Here is a 22,156-nt window from a genome sequence, read left to right as displayed (position 1 = left end):
ATTGAGTATTGAAAGAATGAAGGCACAGACGAAAAAAGAATCCCGGGAAGAGTAAGAGTTTTCTTTCGCTTTGTGGGGAGATAAGCGTAGAGGAAAGGAAAGGAAAGGTGGGGGTACCGTAAAGGAGGTTGTTGACTTTTACTTTACTGGAAAGTAATAACAGTAAGAAGGGGCAATTGAGATCTGTAAAGCTCTGGCAGCAAAACTTTGGCTGAAGAGGGGGATTCCACGAAGGCTTTGACGAGATCGATGAAGAATAGAAAGAAGAAAGGTAGGTTGCGAGCAAGGGGAAAACAATGAGGAAAAGGATGGGAAAACTTTTGGGCGGGAAAACTTTTTGGGTTGGAAAACTTTTTGGAAGAAATCCGAAGAATGAATTTGACCTCACCAGCACCTCTAGAAACCGAGCTAGTTAGCAGCTGGGGGTACTAGAGGCAAATGAAGTTACCGTTAAAGGAAAAAAGGATTGATAATAATAGCTTTGCCCGAGATGATGAGACTGGATTGATGATGATCGTAACGATGACGAGAGGATGGGGGTTGAAGAAGGAGGGATGATTGCGATGAAGTTGTGAGGTGGAGGTGAGAAGGAGAGAGGAAGGAAAGAAAGAAAGAAACCGTTGCAGCAGGTGGGCACTGTTTAAATAATAGTGTTTTTGCAGACAGCAAGGAGGGGGTAGAGAATGAACACTGTTTCTTCAGGGCCCTGATAACCCCCCAGTAAATAATGTAGAGAATGAACACTGTTTCTTCAGGGCCCTGATAACCCCCCAGTAAATAATGAAATACAATGAAATGAACTGCAAAATCGTCCGAGAAAATCGATAGAGACGATGGACGGATCTGGACCTGCTGTTTCCCAAACTTTGAGGATGTCTGGTAGCCTGCTTCGTTGTCACTGTCGTCGAAAGAAGGTCAAGAGTCGAATATCAATTGGACATGGTCCCAACACCACCGGCGGCAGTAGGACCCAGGGCTAAAACCCCCCTTCTCCAGCTTTCATTCTTTCATCCTCCATCCATCCCTTTAACAATACGCCCACAAGTCCCATCGGGCTTCAGGTCAACGAATTCATAGACCCCCTGTGGCTTCACAAGAGCCAATTCAATAGTCTCAGACGGTATGTGACTACGCTATGGATACTTTATATCTGTAGGTATTTATACCCTTGAGTATTTAAGTATATAGCTATACACATCTGTCTTTCCTCTTCGGGGGCGAAGTTTGTACCACCGTACGGCAGCCTTTAGTGCTGGTAGGGTTTCACAGCGAAACATCTCTAACAATTGATATAATTGGTACTTCAGGTTCTATATTCGCATATAAACGTCAAGAAATGGCAAGAATTAGCCTTCTCTCCCAATATTTTCTTTCCTAATATGTCCCTTTTCCATTCGTAATATTGAATACTAACTTACCGAGAGTAGACCGTTTTTCGCTCATATCGAGATCAATATCCGTACCGGACAAGCCATTGGGCCCACTCGAGTGACCTAGTACCTCCGGCTGAGTCTCGCCGATAGGATCGTCCTGGGTCCATTCTTGTGCATCTTTGACCCCGACCCGTATTATTTCCACATCCGTCGCGATATCTGCATCTGGAAATCTTTCGTACCGTTGAAGGACAGCTTGTTCCCTCTTCGAAGGTATCGGAATACACACTTCGAAGCTGCTCCTAGTCCTAGCCCCGGCGCCAAAGGCCAATCTAGAAGTCGATAAGGTTGGAGAAGCAGAATTCGAATTCGGATTCGAAGAGGAAGAGTTCGAAGTTGAGCGGCCCGAAGACCGAGACGAGGTTGAAATCAAATTTCTGTGATATAGAGCTTTACGCCGTGTCGACGTTTGGGCCATGGTTACACGGGCAGTAGAAGATCCAACATGACCAGCGCCCTTCCGGGGTGTCTGAGGCTTATGTGCTGGGATGTCCTTAGGTGAGAGCCCTAGCGCGACAACCTCGCTTGGTTCTAGAAGTGGCATGGCTGTTAACAATTAAGGTATGCAGCTCCGTTTCTCGGTGGTTCAACGTCGGGGACTACATATACGATTGAAAACCACAGGGTGGTGATCTAAACAAAAGAGAAACGAGGTTGGGACAAGCGCGCCCGCTTTTTGTGGAAGTGACAGGGGGCTGCATTGGCGGTCCAGGGCTCTGCCGAAGCGAGCTGTCCGACATGCGGCTGCCACATGGGTATCGAGCTATCTTGTGCACGCGCACATGTGCGCCTGCAAGTACACCCGACGAATCAAGAGGTCAAGCAATATAATAAGCTTATAAGGTGACGGTGTCTACGAACTATCCTCCAACCTAAGAGCTACGTAAGTTTACCCAATCGGGAAGTAGTTTGGTGGATGCGTCGGATCGTGGAACAATGGTGCAGCCAGGCCGGATATCCTGCCGTTTATATGACCGGTTACACGATGCTAGATGGGCACGGGTGGAGCCCCGGCGCCGACAGCGACTGATATTATAGGGAAGGCTCTCAGCGCAGCCGTAGATCAGTGCCTAAAATATACAATGGGAGATAGAAGCTAGTCGGATTGCTGACGGTATTTAAGCTGGCCGGGGGTTCCTCACACGATTATCAAGTTATAGCTACCACATAAAATTTAGTCTAAAGACTCATCTTACTACCTTTAGCACCGCCTATCTAATAACTAAGTCAGCACTTAAATACATTTTACCATGTCTAGGTACTAAAGTAAGTAAGTAGTTGTGTGGGCACGGTATTGACATGCGCAGGTTCCGAAACAACTTTGGGTACTCCCGGAGAGAGCGCAGCCCCGAGAGGAACATTTGCTAACTACTATACTACCACATAGTCAGGTGGGAGGACTGAGAGGGATCTATTCAACAGGGTTATAAACAAGGAATGCTGCATCTCAACAGGGTTGCAGGCAATAGTCAGGGGTTGGAAGTAGGTAGTTCGACTTCAAAAATCAGGTAAACTTTTCTCATATGGATAAAAGCTACAGTAGTACATGTATCATACAGAACTCCCAAAGTAAACTATCACACGAAATGACCGATAGCCTCGATAGTACAATTATCTATTAATTGCCCCTTCGAACTCCTCCTCTTCTAATCACACTATCGTACAACTTCACTAGTTACGCTTCATCTCTTCGCCTGTCTCTTACTCTTGCCGGGTCTTGGAGTCTTCACCTTCTTCCCGCTACCAAACGAATTCTTCTTCATACCCTTGCTATTAAACCCAGTAAGGTCTCCACTGCTAACAGCATCTCCACTCTTCGAGAACTTCTTCTTGCCTCCGTATCCGAACTTTTCGTTCTTCTTCTGTCGTTTGGCATTTGGTCCTCTCCTGTCTCTTCCTTCACGCCCATTGACCTTCGAGGCTTTTTCGATCGCAATATCGAATGGATCACCCTCGTTCTCGTCTCCCAGGTCGGCACCAGCTCGTTCTGTGATATCCGTTAGCACAATACTCTAGCAGAAAACTCCAATAAAACAGAAAGAAGGACGTACTCCTCTTCAAAACGTTAATCTTATCCAACATTTCCCTCTTCTCCTTCTGCCTCTCCTGTAGCCTTGCAACTTGTACCTGTTTTCCGAACTTCTTGAGGTCCCTCTGCCTCTTCGCATCTGCCGAAGCTTGCTTCATGGCCGCTTGTTCCTTAATCTTCTCCTTAATCTTGCCCATATGTTCCTCGCTCTTCACCATTTCTGCGAAGTAATCGGTGGGACGGGTGAACGGTGCTCCCTCGGCGAGTAACAGCGCACGGCCTTGCTTCGCGGCATCGAGGGCTTGTGTGTAGAATGCCAATTCACGGGTGAGATCATCGTGAACGTCTTTGATCTCTACGGGTGTGGATGTAGTGATCGTGTGGTGGGTGGAGAATGGTGTAGACTTCTTGATTGGAAGGGCGATGGAGGCGTGGGAGGCTGAGAGGGCGGAGTGATTGTCTATTGTGAGCTTCTGGCGGGGGATGATATCGGCTTCGGGGTCGTGATCTTCTTCGGAGATTTCGGAAAGGGGGATATCTTCTTCATCCTCCTCTTCATCTTCTTCGTCTTCTTCATCATCCTCATCTTTATCGGCTGCTGCTATAGTCGCCTTGGAGACTTTTAAGATTCCATTTTGAGATTTCTTTGTCTTTTCTTCTTCCTCTTCCTCTTCCTCTTCCTCTTCCTCCTCCTCATCGTCCTCATCTTCATCTTCATCTTCACTCTCGGAATCACTATCCTCCAACTTCGACATATCAATCACCCTCTCGTCATCTTCGCTATCCTCCTCATCGCTCTCACTTTCCCATTCCCCGTCAACCTCCATCTTCTCTTTCTCGTCGTCATCATCACTTCCACTACCTTCCTTATCCTCCTGAATTCTCTTCCGTTTCCTCGCTTCCTTCTGCAATTTCTTCTGTTTCTCAAGGTACGGCACCTTTCCCTTGTCCGCCGCGAGGATCTGGCGTAACTTCGCTTTCGCCATTGTATATGTAGTTGTCGAGATACCTCTTGAAAATCTTTATTAAAGGTGTTATAAGATCGTTCAAGCCCGCTATCAAGGTCTGATCAAATTTTTTTGTCGAGAGATAATGAATCGCAGTTTTTGGTGATGTTCGTTGGAAGGTTTGGTAGGACAGGAAAAGAGCAAGGAAATTCAGAAATTTTTTTGGATGGGTTGACAGGGATTTACTGCGACGCGAAAAAAGCAAAGTCCCTACTCCCAGAACCACACGTGCGAACTTCGAACTTCAAGCGTCAATTAGATCTATTAGATTACATTGATACTATCTATGTTTGACGACGGCTGTAGAGCTACGCTTTTATTTCAAATATAGTAATTACACCTGATATCTATCTGATATCACGTTATTAATACCTTACAGAATTATAATCTATCAACCAAGGACGCAAAAATATGTCCAATCCATGAGTACTCTTTAGGCCACATCCCGTGAACCTGAACAAAGGTATCGAAAACGATAAAAATAAAAGAAACGATCCCTCTTTTCGCTTTCCTAGTGCAGATACAAATGGGTATAACCATCAACTTTTCCGTGAAAACAAAGAAAGAGAGTACAAAAAACGAAACCGTCCCACCAAGTAAAAGTAGTATCAACGCCATAGCACCACCGTGAATATTAAAATTTAAACCCTTTAGACAATTCAAAGGTGCTTGCTGAAGGATGTTACAGGGCACCGGGCCCGCCGTTCTATCAGTTTCGAAAAGCAATGTAACGTTGTTGAAAAGGATGCCTCAACAGACACCAGCAGGAAACCACGATTTCGACTTGGTCGCCTCCCCTTCGAGCCAACTAACGAGATGGCTTAAAAAAAACATTCAGTTAGCTTCCCCAACTCTTCTCACAGTGGCTGGCAGACTAGTTCCAAAACTTACTCAATATTAATCCATGGATCTCGGACCTGCTGGTCCCTTGCTACTGTCTGGGCTTCCTCAATGTTCTCTCTTTTTTTGGCTAAAGTCTCTTCGGTGGCGAGCCTCCTCAGTTCGCACGTCCTCCAATGGTCGCTCGCTTTCTTCGCCCCTTCCAGAGTCGACGCGTCCTCAAGGGAAAATGGACACTTGTTTCCATCCGCATCATGTCCCTTACAACTCCATGTCGTATCAATTGCGTCTACTCCAGCTGCGTTGCTCCTATCAGAAGCCCCATTCGGCGCGCTTGTAATTTTCAACTCTGACAAAGAAGATGCGACTTCCTCGGCAACCGGATGTTTCCTCGGCCTACCCCGACCGTGCTTCCCACCTCTCATCCTCGCATTCCTTCTTGCCTCCTTGACAGGCTGGAGCAATTCATGAACATACGTTCCACGATTCACATTTTGCAGCAATTCAACGGCTGTATCGAAATCCCATTCCGTTCTATCGACTAGATATTCCGTATCGGGAACCCTTCTGATTAGACTTGAATCTTTAATTTCATCCTTATAATACCCAGCCGCATATACAACATCAATGTATACCGCTTTCAGCCCGTGCTGTCTCCTCCATTCAGCGTTCTCATCCGCAAGTTCCAAGAATTTTTCATATTCGTTTTGGTTCGTATTCTTGGAAATTTGTTGGTAAAGGGAGTGCATTTGTGTCAGTTTAGAGATGGCTTGATCTCGTAGATCGTCGTATCCTGGATGGTTCTCATCTAGTGGGACCACGGGAGGTGCAGGAGTAGCTGTCTTCTTCCGGGCTCTCTTCGTAGCCCTCGCGACGGGTGGTGATGCGGGTGTTTGAGGAGGCGCTGCTGCTGCCGACCTTGTAATCTTTTTTGCGGGCGGCGATTTTGATTTTGGGGGAGGTCTAGAACCAGGCAGGCGTGAGAGTTTACTCGCCCGAACCACATTATTCTTTACAGGTGGTTTATGATCAATCACTTCTTTCAGCATATCAATTGAGGGCTTCGGCGGCGCAGAAGCTTCCGTAGGAATTGGTTTGATGGGTATTGATGGAATTGGCTTCATCTCCTGGGCTAAAATTGTGGGCGCTGTAGACACTGAAGAAGCAGATATCGCCCCGAAATTCGACAACGTAGGGGAAGCAGAAGAGGGATTAGAAGAGCGAGTTGAACGAGTAGTTCTCAGTATCACGCGGTCTGCTGTGTCGTTAGAAGCAATCTGGAGTGATGTGGGAAGGATTTCAAGAGCTGGTGCTGGTGAGCCCGAAGGAGCAGGAATTCGATTCGATCGCCTAGACTTTTGGCCAAGCTTTACACGTATTTTGGGCTTAACTGTAGAGCCATCGGTGCCTGTTTTTCTTCGACGGGGGCATGGTTCTTCTATAGAGTGGTCACGAGATTTCCGTTTCGTATTCGAACCCGCCTCTGAAGTCCCGCTGCTAGCAGTACCAGAGCGGGGTCGTGTCCGTCGTCGTCCCGGAGAACCAGGCCCGTTTGTTACGAGTAAACCCTCGAGTCTCTGAGCCTTCTTCTCATCCTGGTCCATGATTAACTGTTCGGCTTTTCGCTTGGCAGCCTGCACTTCGGCAATTTCACCCTATTCAAGCTCAATGTTAACACAGCGGAAACAACGAGGGAAGCTTGGATAAAGAGTTTTATCATACCGGATAGGTGCGGTCAAAGTAAGGCCAAAATGGTGTCTTTTTGAATTTGGCATTCTCAATGAGCTGCGCCATTATAAATCGCCGGTGTGTATGGATAAGTTTTTCCACTTCGCCAGGAGTGCCAAGAACCGGGCTCTCAACCGACAGCTAACATGATCCTTCTATTAGCTTAAGTCCTCTTTAATGCTTTCCGAAGATATGGAACATACTTCATTATAAAGGTCGCTGAGAGGGGTTTTGACTTGTTTGTTTCTCATAGACAGGTGATCATACTTGTCGATAATGAAGTTGTATATCGCCGCCTTCTTGACCATAGTGTTATAGATATCCTTATAGTCATCTGACGGGTGGATGCCGTACCAGGCAGCACCCCCAAGGGCCCAGATAACGATGCTCTCGTCGGCTAACCGCTCGATCGACCATCTCCTAACATTGGCGACCCGGATTATTTTGCCTTTCAGACTCTGTACGTTCGAAGGGTTGCGAGCTAGTGGATCCGGCCCGTTAGCTACTCGAAGACGTGTGTACACCGCTTGAATGATCCTTACCAAACTCCTTCAACTCGTCAGGAGCATCTTTTATCCTCCCTTCAACGGTAAAGGGACCTTTCTCCAGCACATCCAACAGGTCTATGAGGTTATTCGGGTGGGTAGATTTCGGCGACCAAACAAAGGCGTCTTCGAGGTCAAGGGTGGGCCAGTCATCATGGGAAATCTCATTTGGGTTTAACTCCCTAAGAACCGACAGTTCGACCAACATTATGAAGAAGGTGCTTTAAAGAAACCAGCAGAAGTCTGTGGCACCCTGAATAGTTGGAATTATGATGTTATAGCGGTGGTAGTGTAATTTTGGTGGTGGAATGTAAAGCGCGCAGCCAATCGGTAGTATCGCTTTTTTCGATGAACTAAAACGCTGAACAAAGCAAGTTTGTTTATCTATCTTTTGATATGACGATAGATATCGAGAAGCGCGTCATGTCGCATGATAACTGGGGAATGTTGTAGAATGGCGGAGGATACAGCCGAGATTGCGGAGCGGTGATGTGTGGGGGTGGCAGAGGGAGTAGAGTGTGATGTAGTATCGGGGGTGGTCTGCGGATGTGGGTGGGTAGTAGCGACGAGCGTTTTGATGTGGATTGGGAGAGGATATGGATGATTAGATGACAGGGGAAAGAGCTTCCAGTCAGCTTTGGCGAGCACCACTTTGCATCGACGAGTTGTTTTTTGGAGCCACTTTGAGGTCTTGGCAAGTCAGGTGATCTCCAATCGGATATAGACTCATCGCTCGTGTGTAAGCGCAGTGATCGGATATAAATATCCCAGTCGGACTTACGTCAGATCTTCCATAAGTGGAAATATTGGGAGAATCAAACACAACACATATCAGAACCAACAACATCATAAATTGCATAACCACCTCGAAGATCTTGAATTAAATAAAACTACAACTTCATCAATCATCATCTCCATTTGTATGATACCTATCATATCACCATCAAATTCTGTACCTGCTTAAACAACACCTTCGCATTACCTTTTTATTCAGTATTGGTACTATACTGGCCGGAATAGCAATCTGCCTGCAGCTCCGTTTAGTGTTTTTGCCGAGTTCCTAACTGTAACGGTCAAATCACATCGCCCAGATCAATCACAAGCCAACAGACCCGCATCATCATCATCACCCTTTCCGTCCATCCATTCGGCCTCGTCATCTCCCTTCCGACATTCTACATACACCGCTACCCCGAATTCCTCCGACCCCCTTCCTTATCGTCGTACCTTCCCCGCTTCCCGTTCGCTATCTCTACGTAAAGGACACCGCCATCTTTGCAGCTGCGGCCTTCCTCTTATTCTAACCGACCATATTAACGCTACCTGAGATCGCGCTCCTATGAGCAAGAAACGCTCCAAGAAGGCCACCTCCTCGTCCTCTACACCTCCCTCATCATTCACACCTCAGCAGAATCCTTCAGCTTCCACGTCAACAACTTCTTTTACATCTCAAGCAACCGTCACCACCCACCGGGATGATGCAAGTGTGGCCGGTTCCGCAATGTTTAAGCCTCGGGCATCGGCGTTGGAATCAACCGCCTCGGTCGTTCACAAGGTGAAGGTACGCAAGCAACCCTAACTAAATCCCTCCCCTGGATTCTCGAATGCCACCACTTTAATACTAAAACTAATTGAATGACGTACCTTAAATCCCAATAGTCTCAGGTTCCTGAAACATTACAAGCAGTCTCCCAAACCATTCCTCAACGGCTTCCCCAAAACCTCACTCGCTGGACCGGCTCCAAAACAACTGCTAGTACGAAATTAGATCAAGAACCCGTCACAAGAACACCATCCTTCTCGGAACCATCACCGTCCCAACTTTCACAATCACCACAAGCACCTTCTCCAATGCACAAAGTCCTATCCCCACCAAAACCAACCACCCAGTTAACTGGTGCACCAGAAGATACCAGTTCGAAAGGATCACAAGAGGAATCCAGATCTGATACAGGTGACAAGCAAAAATCAATAGCAAATGGAGGAAGCGGAAAGATAGAAGGCGCTGCCAACACTGAAATTCTAGAGCAGCCTGAACAGAAAGCCTCGGGTTGGCTAGGAGGGTGGTGGGGTGGAAGCCAGCCGAATCCAGCTGCGACAAATACAGAAGCCACACCACCTTCAGATAACGAAACTACACCAGCGGCAGCTGCGACACCAACAGGTTCGATGACGCCAAAATCGCCCCCAAATCTCCCATCGATAGAGAACCTCAAAGCCGATCATCGAACTGTACAGAAGGTAAGAAGTGCGGAGAACCTAGGTCTAAAGAGAGCCCTGAATGGAAGCATGGCCTCCATTAAAACCGCGCCGGCAACAATGGTCGATCCTCCCAAGGTGACGATTACAGCCGAAGAACCACCCCCAGCAAACGATACTTCTGCCGCCGCTACCATTACAGCTACGCAAGCTTCTACACAAGCTTCCAAGGGATCATGGTTAGGGTATTGGTACGGGGCAAGCGAAAGTGCACCAGCTACCAACATTGGCGATACTACAGCATATGATGCACCTCAGTCGATAGAGATTGAGAGCAGTGCGGCTCAAGTTGAGGATGGGAACACAAAGTTCTCCCAGGATAACGGAACAGCCGCAGCTAGTATGCCAGAGAACCCAACAAGTGCGCCACCTCAACACGAACAACCTGAAGGTCTATTGGCGAGAGGGGCGGCATGGGTTTGGTGGTCAAAGGCAGCACCAGAAACCGACGGGCGCAAGACGGTCGAAACAGGTGAAATTGCGGTGGCTGGATCTTCAACTGAAGCAGACCCTCAAAAAGCGAAAATTTCAGTCCAAACCACAAACGGCAACAAAAGGAGGAGCGAATCACCGCACTCAATAAGGTTGAGGCCAAGCTCAGCTTCTGGATCGCAGCCACCATCCATTCCCGTTGCTCCCAAAGAGATATCTCCAGCTGCGAAGAATTTGCAAAAAGTACTACCACCGAACTTGCTCGTACCGTCATTCGATTCTTGTTACTACTCTCAACAATCGCGCCCATGGTTCAAGCTAAGCTCTGCTGTCAATCGCTTCTGGTCAGCCCCTAAAGTAGTATCACGTACTCATCTCTCGATCGTTCCAACTCTCCCTCGAATACGCAAGGCGGTTGCAATCGGTGTACATGGTTTCTTCCCTATGAAGATTCTTCAGAGAGTGCTCGGTGAACCTACAGGTACATCAGTTCGCTTTGCAAATGAGGGAGCCGCAGCAATTCAACGATGGGCCGACAAACATAATATCAGCGTCGATATCGAGAAGATTGCGTTGGAGGGTGAAGGTCGGGTTTCTGATAGGGTCGAAGTGCTGTGGAAGCTGCTAGAGAATAAGCTAGATGTGATTGAAGCTGCGGATTTCATTCTCGTCTGCTGTCACTCTCAGGGGACACCCGTCGGTGTACATTTGGTGGCCAGGATGATCGAGTATGGGCTAGTCGAAAAGTCAAAGATTGGAATAATTGGTATGGCGGGGATAAATCTTGGTCCATTTGGCGAACTAAATTCGAGGATTCTCAGCGGATCAGCAAAGGAGCTGTTCGAATTTTCAAGTCCAGAGAGCGAGGTGTCTCTACAGTATGTCGAATCACTTACTGCAGTGCTCGCACATGGGGTCAAGCTAGTTTTTGTGGGCAGTATCGACGACCAGCTTGTTTCGCTATACTCATCAACCTTCTCAAACATCAGTCATCCGTTCATTTACCGGGCTGTGTTTGTTGACGGACGAGTTCATGCACCGGATTTCATCTCCCACGTTGTTGGACTGGCATTGAAGCTACGGAATATCGGTGTAAGAGACCATGGGATCATCAGAGAGCTATCCAGTCCGCTAGCAGGAAGTTTATACTCCGGGGAAGGACATTCGAGAATCTATGACGACGCAGCAATCTACGACCTAGGGGTTAGGCACACGTTGGAGACCACGACCAAGGAGTTCCTCCGGGTGCCATTAAAAGTAGAGGAATTCCAGTTGCCTTCGGCAACAAACCCTTATATCCTTCCGTGGGCTATGAGAGGCATGTTGGAAGAGAAAAAAGTGCAGGATGAATTGCAAGAAGAGGCGCAGACCCTCCTCGACGAGTTTTCAAAATGGCAGCCGGTGTCGAAGGTTTTGAAAGATGTTAAGTATGTCACACCAGCCCCCTCCCTGCGAACGAGCGAGATTAACATGAGAATCGTAATAGGTTTCGATTAGAAGCAATACGTTCAAAATTATAGACCTCGGGCGCCCTTTTGTTTGCTGTTCTCGGTTGTACAGGTTCTAGACCGTTTTCAGTGGTTACATTTTTCAGGTCCTACAAGTTGAAGTTTTTCTTCATATATTCCCGTGCTTCGAGGAGAGTACGCATACAGCAAGTGCCTACAGTTTTTTTTCTTTTCGTTCTTGTTTCACGGGAGTTTTCTTATCTAGACTTCCGATACCAGGATTGGCGTTTGGATGACAGCATGGACTTTATATCTTCCCTTCTCTCTTCAATGCTCTGTATTATTAGCCTTTCCCCTCTTTGCCTACAGTATATTGTAACTAGGTATTTTGGATACGTACAACAGGAACAATTATTAATCAATGAACACTTAAGTACCTTCCCTTCAACAAAATCATAACAGACTATTCTCGTTTTCGTTAGAGTACCCGCTTTTCGCATAGGATCCTAGGAACAGACCTGCATGTCCGAGGTTGCACCGATCCGAGAATGAGACATGCAGACTGGACATGGTCGAGCTCTTCCAAAGCCCCTTGCATAAGTAGGTAATGCTGCCGTGGTATCGAAACTGCATCAATTACTAATGCTCCCCTTTGAGCTCCGACAGCTGGCTAGGTAGCTACGCACCTACCCTGGACTACTCCGCGAAAAGCTGGTCTAGTGCGCAAAACTTGGGCGTGAATTCGGTGAATGAGACTATTTTGGCCCTTTCGCAGCTAATATACCAGTAGAGCCGACTGGAATGCGCAGGATATCTGGCATTAACTACTTATAGTATGTATTACTAAGATTCGATTGATAGTTGCTCTGCATAAGAGGAATTCTCTTTTTCGTCGTACAATTACGTATATTAGAAACCTTCCCCCCCCCTTCTCTCTTTAGTTTTACCATTTAACGTAGCATATCTTCGATCTTCTCCTAGCTTTACTTTTAAATCGAATTCTCCTTATATTCAATTTTTAGTTCACTAAAGTTTTTCTTGATTAGCGCGCAGTGACGTCGACAGGTCTACAATCCAAAGCTTCAATTAATATCCAACAGCATCAACACCATCCCAAATAATATCTCCAATCTTTGGACTTCTATTACATAGCTTTTAAATACCCCTTCAGACAAGCTAAGAAATAGCAATCAATCATGGCTCCCATTGGCGTCGCTATACTTGGCAGCGGCATTTTCGTCGAGTAAGTCTATACTTACACCTAAATATAGATATACCTAACGTGAATATGCTTAACAATTAACACCGGAACTCAATATCCACAGAAGCCAGCACAAACCCGCCTGTCTTCAGGATCCAGAACTCTTGACTCTCAAAGCAATCTACTCTCGTAGAAAAACATCCGTTGAATCCATCATCGCTAATGAAACCATTCCAATTGACGTTTACTCTGATGACTCCGAACCCGGGAACAACTTGGACGATTTGTTAAAAAGAAGCGATATCGCTTTTGTGATCATTGCGTGAGTTCCTCTCATAATCATTCTTGTGAACTCCTCGTACAGTTCAGGCCTGGAAGCTAATCTTAAACATGTCAAAAAAGCCTTCCAATCCCCCATCAACCTGAATTCATCAAAAAGGCCCTCTCAGCCGGAAAGCACGTTCTCTCCGAGAAGCCGGTCGCGAAGGATCTTGCCACCGCAAATGAGTTGATCAGATGGAAGAAAACAAACGCGCCGGATCTCATCTGGTCTGTTGCCGAGAACTTCAGATATTGGCCTGCATTCGACTACGCAGAGGAAAAGGTCAAGAGTCTTGGGAAAGTTCTAGCTTTCCATGTTGAGGTTTTGCAACTTGTTGCCCCTGGTGGGAAGTATTTCGGTAAGACATAAATACCAACTTTCCGAATATATATATTCCTATTGTTACAATTACTAACGGGGTATAATACTTAAAGAAACGGCATGGCGTAAAGTTCCAACGTACCAAGGTGGTTTCTGTCTAGACGCCGGCGTCCATTTCACAGCCGCTCTCCGTCGTCTAGTCGGCGAAGACCAAATCGCTTCTCTATCCGCCTTCACAAATCTGGCCCAGCCACATCTTCCTCCAATTGACACCATCATGTCTACCATTAAACTAAAATCCGGTGTATGTGGTACCTTCGCAATGAGTCATGGTACCCCCGCCACAAAAGTATTCGAATGGTTCATAGTCTGTGAACAAGGAACCGTAAAGGTTTCAGACGGTCCAAAGGTAGTAGTAAAACAATTGGAGATGCCGGAGGAGTGGACGGAATTCGGAGGGGATAGGAATGAGTGGAGTGGGGTTAAGAAGGAAGTTAGGGTTTTTGTTGAATCGGTGAAGAATGGTAAAGGAGTTGAAGGGTTGAGTCCGGAGAATGCATTGGCAGATTTGGAGATGATTGAGAAGATGATTCAGTCTGGTGAACAAGGCGGGAGGCCGTTTGAGATTACTGGAGGAATTGAGCCGACGAGTATTTTGGGGGACGTGGTTGATATGATCAAGAACTCTTAGAGAGGCCCGGTTCTCGACTAGCTGATCATCGAGGATGGTGCATATGGGGGAGTTCAATTGGTGCTTTGGTTTTCATGCTACAAAACTAAGTACGGAATTAAAAACTACTATAATCATTTACCTGGCTCTCGCCCTGTATCGCACCGGGATGTAGTCAATATTGCAATACGTATACCCTCCAAGATATTTATAAGATGACAACTTTTCCTTCACGAAACATCGACCCCATCGACCCAAACCTTCACTACATTCCTATCATCCCCAGTAGTAACCCACTTCTCAAACAATTCTTCCACACTCTCATCCCCAAACCTCGTAAACCGCATCGCCTTCGCATGCTCCCCATTTTCTCCATCAAGTCCCAAATCTAATTGTAAAGCATCAAACCTCATTCCTTCTTCAAATGTTCCTATCATATCCTCCATCCCCAGTGCCTTCGCACCACTCGCCGTAGCAAGGTGAAAAGCATATTTGAAATCTACGGTCCATTTTTCCTTTTTAATATCCAAGTCGGTGGTGATGTTTGACCGGTTGACGGTGGCAAAGGAGTCGATACGATCCTGAAGGATTGCTGTACGCATGTTATCTAGCATGGTACCAAATCCACCGGCTATATCTGTACCCAATCCGATTTTGAGATTTGGAAATGAATAGTTGTAATGCGGTATTGGAACCGTAGCACGGGCGAAGAGAATATTTGACCATCTATTCATCAGAAAATTAATAAAAGTTAACTATACCACACCCTAACGTGTTTGTAGATCTTAGATAATGCAGGTATGTACTTACGGACAACTGACTACCGTTGCACCAACTTTCTCCATCACTCCAGCTTCGGAATCTTTCAGCCTACAGCAATGAGCCAGAATCGTTTTGTTACCTAGCAAGCCCGATTCTTGATATATCTCCACATCTCTTTGACCGGGATGTTGACTCTCAACAAGCGCTTCCTCATCAACAGACTCTGCCGCATGGCTCTGCACAAAGCAATCGTACTTTTGTGCAATGTCTCCCAATCCCTTCAAGAGCTCTTTAGAACAAGTTGGGATCTTCAAAATACCAGACCCTCATTAGCATCCCTCTAGCAAAAAACAAGATGGAATGCACAAAGGGAAGACAATAAAACATACAAACCTAGGCGTAACAACGGGCCTAATCTTCCCCTCCCTTCCACTCCCCCACTTCTCAAAACACCACTTCACAAACTCCTCCGTATCCTTCAAACTCCCCTCCGTCGTTTCAACATAATACTCAGGCGTCAACATATCCGCACAAGTTTTCCCCACAAAAGCACGAATACCGGCTTTGTCACATGACTCTGCTAGTATCTTCGTCGCAGATAGATGGTTTGAACCATAGAGAACTGCTGTGGTTGTACCGTTTTTAATTAGGTGGGAAAGAAGCTTTGGGTAGACGTTCGAGGCGTGGGCTGGGGATGAGAAGGCGGATTCAGCGGGGAAGGTGTATCTTTTTATTTTGTAATTTTACCCGGGGGGTAAAATCTAACGTTAGTATTGAGAGAACTGGTTTGACGATGTATAAAGGATATACACAGCCTACTTTTGAAGCCATTCCATCAATGGTATATCCGTCTTCGTGCCCAATTGCTAAACTCAGACATTCGATATCAACCATGCTGTGCCCAAACAGAACGTTGCATTTTCCGCGTTGCAAATACCGGATAAAATCATAAAATACTGACCTTGAACTGTGGAGCACTACCGCCGGACCATATATAATTAGCAAAAAACCAAGTCCTTCAAGAAGATTAAGAATATCTATAGGATATTTCTAAATGGTAGCCTACTGAATATGCAAATCAACCAGTCCAGGCACAATAGCCTGCGTCTTCTCCAATTGAATGATCTGTAAACCCCTAAATTCTTCACGAATATGTGACTCCTCCGTACATATCTGCCCAATCACACCGTGGTTTGTAACGACTACAAAAACATTCTCGCGAACTCTGAGAGATCGTGCGGCTGGAGCATCGATGAATGTCCCGTGGATAATGGCTTCGAGCGACATGGTTGATCGGAAACTAGCAGTGGAGAAAAAACTTGAAATGCGAGGTATGAAGAAGTGTACGTATGCAGCTTTAGATGTAGATCACTGCGGGTTGTAACGTTAAGTGGGAGGTATATGTAGTGGTGTAAATTCCATGGCGCGTATACGCATACAGTGGGATTCAATCATGATCAGATTCAATCCGCAATTAATTTTTAATTTATAAAAAGATATATAGCTCATACTGAAAGATCCAATCATAGATCGATCTATATCTTCATTAAATGCTATGAAGGATTTCCATGTCACTATATCCTTTTAAACCTATTCACCCCCCAGGAATTCAAGCATACGACATCACACTCTTGCAATTTAGGATTTGATAGAAGAAAATTCATAATATTGAATACTTAGCCAAATAGCTCAGAATAACAACCGTAAGCTATAGAAAAAGCAGAAAACCCGGGGAGAGGGGAGAACAACAGCTGCCAGTGGGTGTGATATCTGTCGTAAAGAAGCAATGCAATAGAAGAGAGCACTATGAAGGGTTGTTATACTAGAAGAAAAAATGAAAGTTTTTGTACCGGACAATAAACGTCAACGACGTATGCAATGATATCGTAAAGACTATAGAGAATACATATGCTGCGCCGCAAGTAGAATCAACAATGTTTGTGTGGTTTTGTACCATCGTGAGGAAACAAAATACACATAAAGAATGGAAGTTTTCGCTATGTACACAACTGTAGACGGGATGCAGTGCATATGCGGGCTCTGTTTAAAAAGTGTATGCATGCAACGCCGTGCGGGCGCCCAGAAGGGTCAGACCGGCCAAGTGAAAAACAAACCTGTCACTTTGCTGGCTTCGTAAACTTAAGCGATGGCAGGCTATGCCGAAGAGTTAATGGAGGTTTCTGGGGAAGCGGGAACAAAATGAAGCAAAATCGCATGATGTAATGAAGCTGAGGAAACACCATAATCTCCAAGCATGTAAAAAAAAAAAAAAAAAAGTCATTGGCGCTTCTTCGTACTGTTCTCCGTGTATCGACAAAAGCAACCTTGTTTGCTCCCGAATTTTGTTTAAAAAAAGAGGGCCCGTGGAATCATGGGTGTAAAGAGAAATGCGAGTCGTAACCAGATCCGAAAACCCCAGAAAATCATGCCGTTCCGAAAACATCTCTTGCGATTGTAAATGGTTTTTTTGGTCGTAATGTGATGGGTATATTTTTTGTTTGTACAAATACTGAACATCTACGTTAAACCGGGTTCGAATTACGTAGCGTGTTCTTTGCGTCATTATAACCGCTCGAAGGCCGTGGGAACGTCCTCCTCTAGAGGAATCCAGACTCCTGGAGTAATCGTGCGATTTTCTCGTCCTCCCGTTCTCTTGGCTCTATCTGGATGGAAACCTCGTACATCTCGTGTACATCTTTGGCGGCTTGCATATTAGATAGAATATACTCTTGCAGTGGCTTTACAGCCTCCAAAGCGTATGGTACAGACTGATACTGCTGGATTTCTCGGATAACCTCAGCAGTCTTCGCTCTCTTGGCAAAGTTGATAAGATCAGTACTCTTGATGAGATCCGGATTACCGTCTTCGATGAAGGTAAGATCGGTAAGATAAACACCTAGACATTGTTAGAATACAGTTCTGATAAATAGGAAACATTGCAGTGCTTACCCAAGAAAGGTACACAAGGCGGATTGACAAGGTGAAGCATTTCACGATAGTCACCAAAATTTCTTGTTGTGCCCATAAGAGTACGCATGCTTTCCAAGATACCAATCGTACGAGTTGGTACCTGTTCCCAAGTTCTCTTCAATCTGTGAATCGGAGAGGTTGACAGAGCCGAGATGATGGCAGTCAATGTTGAGAAATTGTTGAGGTACCGACATTTCTAGGAGCTAGTTAGTATCAGGGAACTTAAGGCTATTAGATTAAATGTTTACACACCTCAGCCACCGAAATAAAATGTTTGATGACAACGACACGTTTTTTCACTTCAGGCTGGTTCAAGATCATCTCCGCAACCCAATTAGTGAGTTGATTAGAATTCAAAATCATGGCCTTAACGTTTTCCGCCGGATCCGGGCTCGAGTCTGAAGGAGCAGGTTTGCTCCATGCCTTGCCCAAGCACTCGGTTGCTTTGATCTTGGTATAAGCCTTGGATTCAATGATAGTCAATTGACGAGCAAACTCCAATGGATCAATATCTAAGAACTTCAGCTTTCGCATGTTCTTAGGGTAAATCGGGGCAGGCTTGGCACCATCTGTCCGGATCATGACCCTCTCGAATGCCGGATCACGGCCTTGAATGCGCATCTCAACGAGTTTCTTCAACACGTTAGCTCCAGGGAATGAGGGCGCCATCACAGCCGTCGCGAAATCGAGAACACGCTGTAATATTTCCGTCTCCGCCTCGCCTCTAGGTTCCATCCAGAAGTTTTCAAACCACGACTTCAGGATGTTAAGAACACGCAGTCTGATAGGCTTCTGCTTACGTTCTGCCCATAGTTTATATTCCGCAGTATTGAGATTATTAGGTGGCTGGATATTGAAGCGATCTGTGAGGAGATCGAACAAGTGGCTAGCAGTGGTGAATGACTTGTAGGTGAGAAGGAAAGTATTGTTGAAATCGGCATCCAAAGAATCGTGTCTTGTGAGGTTGACGACGAGCAACTCGAGCTTACCACCTCGAATGGTGGCCTTCTCTTTATCGGCGTACTGTATTTCGTTTTCATCCTCGACTTCAGGAGCGAGGAACCATGGGTCTGGTTCTGGTACTTTTTCTTGAGGGGAAGGCTCTTCCTTGGCTGGCACACCCTTTTCCAGTGGCGTATCACCCAGGATACGTCGGATTTTATCCGAGTTCTGGAGAATGAGAGGTCCACCAACAGTTGATCCAGCACGTCCCCGGGTGGGAATCGCCTGGACCGGGGTCTTACCACCATTAGCAGCTTTCGCAGTGGAAGGACTAGATTGTGATGGCTTGTGCCCATCCTCTGTTGGTGCCTTGGCCGCTCTTTCGTTGAATTCTTCAACCAGATGCTCGGCCGTGAACACAAGACTCTGGATCCCTTGCTGAATCTCCCTGATATATGAACGGACCTCCGAAAGTCTATCTTCAAGCGGTAGGCCTTGGAAACTTGTCCACTCATCTGCAAGCTCGGCTGTGACATATTGGACGGCCATGAACAAGTCGGCAAAAGAGTCATACAAGCGCTGTTTGGTGATTGCGAAATCCAACAGAGTTGGGCTTCGACCCCCGGAGGCAAGAGGGGCAAGATTGATACTCTCCAGGAAATGGAAATAAGCACGCATAGATTCCATAGAGGTCTGCGCGGCGTGGATTACAAACGCACCGACAACGTTTTGTTGGTGAACCGTCGTAACCGGCCCAGGTGTCTCCAGAGCATCTTCCAGAGTCCTAAGACCCGGAACAACGACTGCTTGCAAACCTCTCAGACTCTCTACCAATTGGCTGTCAATCGGAGTGGTTGCGACGCTGAGACTATCACGTTCTCCGAAAATAACAGATTGCTTAGAGTTCGGGTTGCCAAGGCCATTGCTAAACCAACTACCTCCAATATGACTTCCAACAACGAATCCAGGGCCCAGTCGTGGAACAACATCATCCTTCTGGGCACGTGCGACCTTAGCAAATTCGAGGACACCAGTCATCACCTCATCAGCCTCAGCAAGGCACTTAGCCTCAGCATCAGCTGGTGGCCAATCCGTGCTAGCAACATGGGACGACAGAACCAGTTTTGAGAAAGCGGCCATGAAATGCCGGAAATGTGGATGCAAGGCCTTATTCGAAGAAATAATTGTCGGCTGTCCAGAATGGTTGTCGGTTGTCGAAGAGCCAGCACCGATAATCAGGCGAAGCATGTCGGAAATATCTTCCGCTCGTGAAACATATTGCATACGTTGCCTTTGCATGATCGCCTGGCGGTATCTTGCGATGGCATGTTGCGTTTCCTCGATAAGAGCGTCCCAGGACGCTGGGATTGGGAGAATGTCGTCATGGAAAGTGACAGTGTCTAATTTCGCATCTTGATCGGTCATATTAGCAAAAAAAACAAAATAAAATAAAATAAAGAACCATAGGTATAGGAGACGCAGACGCTATCACACAGTTGATTAGAAATCCAACTATAGAGAATAATTGACTCACCCTCGTTCTCTGCGTTAATATCATAACCAGCAGTATTTCCACCAAAAAGCTCTCGGTTCAAAATGGGCTCATCACCCGCACGCTGGCCATTAGCCTTGCCAGACTGTGCAGATGTCCGGTCTGGCGTGGTTGCATTATTCGTTTCCTAATGATCATGTCAGCAAAACGTGGTCAACCTTAAACCGATGTTAAGATTGTTGTTGTTGGAGATTTCCATACCCTGACCGGGCTGTGAACAGCAAACATGAGCATTTCTCCGTCCCCCTGGGATTCGTTATCAGCGCCATCATCGTGATCTACTCCATTTGTAGCCTCGTCGGTAGTCAACCCGGCAGCCATAAGCTCCGGAGGAGGACGGGTCGAGTCAGGAGCGGCAAACTCCGTGCGAAGTCGAGGTCCGGATTCCGTTGACGAGATTGGGGTTTCCAGAGGAAGCTCTGTTCTTGACGCCCCTGTCAAAGTATTAAAGTAATACAAGCGACCATCTGGGGTCACTTGGGGAAGCCAGAAAGCAGCCTCGTCATCATGATCCTGTCCTTCCAGGGGTAATTGTGGGGAGCCCCTTCCTTGTCCATCACCGTCGGATTCATCCGATTCAGTATCTTCATAATCTTCGTAATCCTGGCCTTCGGCGTCCTCATCGGCTCCTTCAAGCTGGGTACCGGAATTCTCATCACCATTTAGGTCGCTATTAGGAACCAAGGCACAGTAGTTACTCGGGAACCATCCACGTTGTCCATTGACAATACCATCCCACCAGCCACTCTCCAGCTGTGTAAGAACTTGAATAACATCGCCCTGGTGAAAACTCAAGCTTGTCGGGTCATCGGCGGCGTAATTGTACAAAGCTCGGACGAACATGGCTGGCGGAGACGGTGAGTGAGCAGGAGCGACCGGATTCGACGATCTCGGTCTTCTGCCCTCACTAAAACTACCGTTACCATTTAGCAATCTCCCACGAGGCACCTGTGCTGCCTGTCGCTGTTGTCCACCATTACTCGGGAAGTGAGCCGTTTGGCTCGACATCACCATCATCCTGAATGCTGTTCGATCCTAAAGATCAGAACAGGTGTATGTATCGACAGAATAAAGAAGCTTTTTTTCTTAAGCGAAGCGAGGAAATATAGTTTTCTAGTTTATTTTCTCTTCGGGAGTAGGAGAGAGGGAAGAGGGGGGAAAAAAAAGAAAAAACACCTTTCAGGTCGGAGTCGGTTTAAATATATATAAATATAAATATATTGAAAGGTGAAAAATATTGGTTTCGGGGAAATCGATAAAGGGGAAGGGCTTCAGCCGCTTCGTGGTGATTCGAGTGTCCAGATGTCGCCTCAGATGATCCTGTCGGGCCAGGTAAACGGTCGGGAACAATCCATTCGCTAAATGCAGCTGCTGTTGAATACAGGAGGTTTCGAGGAAATGAATTCGAGAGTTAGAGCTGAGGGGTGGGAAGAACAGAAATATTCGAGATACAGAGGAGACAATATAAGTGTTCTTCCGTTAGTGAGAGGAGGAGTCCGAAGAGTGGCCAATAAACCCGGAGTTACGGAGAGATGGTGCTAGCACAAGAGTTCCGAAGCAGGCGATGTCGAGCAAACAAAGTCGGAAAAGCCTCCCAGATATTTACGGGAGTATGCTGTTTGTGTGTGGGTGTGTGGGTGTGAGTTTATGTATGTATGAATGCAAACATGGAACACTAAATTTATATATAGAATG

The 22,156-nt window shown here is 46.4% G+C and overlaps 7 protein-coding genes across 7 annotated transcripts; 2 read left to right on the top strand and 5 right to left on the bottom strand.

The window, feature by feature from the left end:
- Positions 1-1,374: 1,374 nt before the first annotated feature.
- On the bottom strand, positions 1,375-1,977 carry AOL_s00004g474 (uncharacterized protein; the record flags this gene model as incomplete). The annotated part of the gene is made up of 1 exon (XM_011119123.1): positions 1,375-1,977. The coding sequence occupies one exon, from the start codon at positions 1,975-1,977 to the stop codon at positions 1,375-1,377; it is 603 nt and encodes a 200-aa protein (XP_011117425.1).
- Positions 1,978-3,115: 1,138 nt separating this feature from the next.
- Positions 3,116-4,448, bottom strand: AOL_s00004g473 (uncharacterized protein; the record flags this gene model as incomplete). The annotated part of the gene is made up of 2 exons (XM_011119122.1): positions 3,116-3,420; positions 3,485-4,448. 2 exons carry the CDS (start codon positions 4,446-4,448, stop codon positions 3,116-3,118), a joined length of 1,269 nt encoding a protein of 422 aa, XP_011117424.1.
- Positions 4,449-5,219: 771 nt separating this feature from the next.
- AOL_s00004g472 (uncharacterized protein) lies at positions 5,220-7,790 on the bottom strand (the record flags this gene model as incomplete). The annotated part of the gene is made up of 5 exons (XM_011119121.1): positions 5,220-5,289; positions 5,361-6,964; positions 7,032-7,178; positions 7,241-7,518; positions 7,580-7,790. The coding sequence occupies 5 exons, from the start codon at positions 7,788-7,790 to the stop codon at positions 5,220-5,222; spliced, it is 2,310 nt and encodes a 769-aa protein (XP_011117423.1).
- Positions 7,791-8,921: 1,131 nt separating this feature from the next.
- Positions 8,922-11,770, top strand: AOL_s00004g471 (uncharacterized protein; the record flags this gene model as incomplete). The annotated part of the gene is made up of 2 exons (XM_011119120.1): positions 8,922-9,143; positions 9,242-11,770. The coding sequence occupies 2 exons, from the start codon at positions 8,922-8,924 to the stop codon at positions 11,768-11,770; spliced, it is 2,751 nt and encodes a 916-aa protein (XP_011117422.1).
- A 1,147-nt stretch (positions 11,771-12,917) lies between these two features.
- Positions 12,918-14,256, top strand: AOL_s00004g470 (uncharacterized protein; the record flags this gene model as incomplete). Its single annotated transcript, XM_011119119.1, has 4 exons — positions 12,918-12,964; positions 13,047-13,244; positions 13,325-13,602; positions 13,679-14,256. The coding sequence occupies 4 exons, from the start codon at positions 12,918-12,920 to the stop codon at positions 14,254-14,256; spliced, it is 1,101 nt and encodes a 366-aa protein (XP_011117421.1).
- A 209-nt stretch (positions 14,257-14,465) lies between these two features.
- AOL_s00004g469 (uncharacterized protein) lies at positions 14,466-16,284 on the bottom strand (the record flags this gene model as incomplete). Its single annotated transcript, XM_011119118.1, has 6 exons — positions 14,466-14,961; positions 15,046-15,305; positions 15,387-15,723; positions 15,817-15,863; positions 15,959-15,974; positions 16,064-16,284. 6 exons carry the CDS (start codon positions 16,282-16,284, stop codon positions 14,466-14,468), a joined length of 1,377 nt encoding a protein of 458 aa, XP_011117420.1.
- Positions 16,285-17,594: 1,310 nt separating this feature from the next.
- Positions 17,595-21,478, bottom strand: AOL_s00004g468 (uncharacterized protein; the record flags this gene model as incomplete). Its single annotated transcript, XM_011119117.1, has 5 exons — positions 17,595-17,893; positions 17,947-18,163; positions 18,220-20,321; positions 20,444-20,588; positions 20,663-21,478. 5 exons carry the CDS (start codon positions 21,476-21,478, stop codon positions 17,595-17,597), a joined length of 3,579 nt encoding a protein of 1,192 aa, XP_011117419.1.
- Positions 21,479-22,156: the final 678 nt, after the last annotated feature.

The sequence above is a fragment of the Orbilia oligospora genome, assembly GCF_000225545.1.
Source record: "Orbilia oligospora ATCC 24927 unplaced genomic scaffold scaffold00004, whole genome shotgun sequence".
Taxonomy (NCBI): domain Eukaryota; kingdom Fungi; phylum Ascomycota; class Orbiliomycetes; order Orbiliales; family Orbiliaceae; genus Orbilia; species Orbilia oligospora.
The sequence above is the reverse complement of the archived record's forward strand: the minus strand, read 5'-3'. Positions and strand labels throughout refer to the sequence as shown.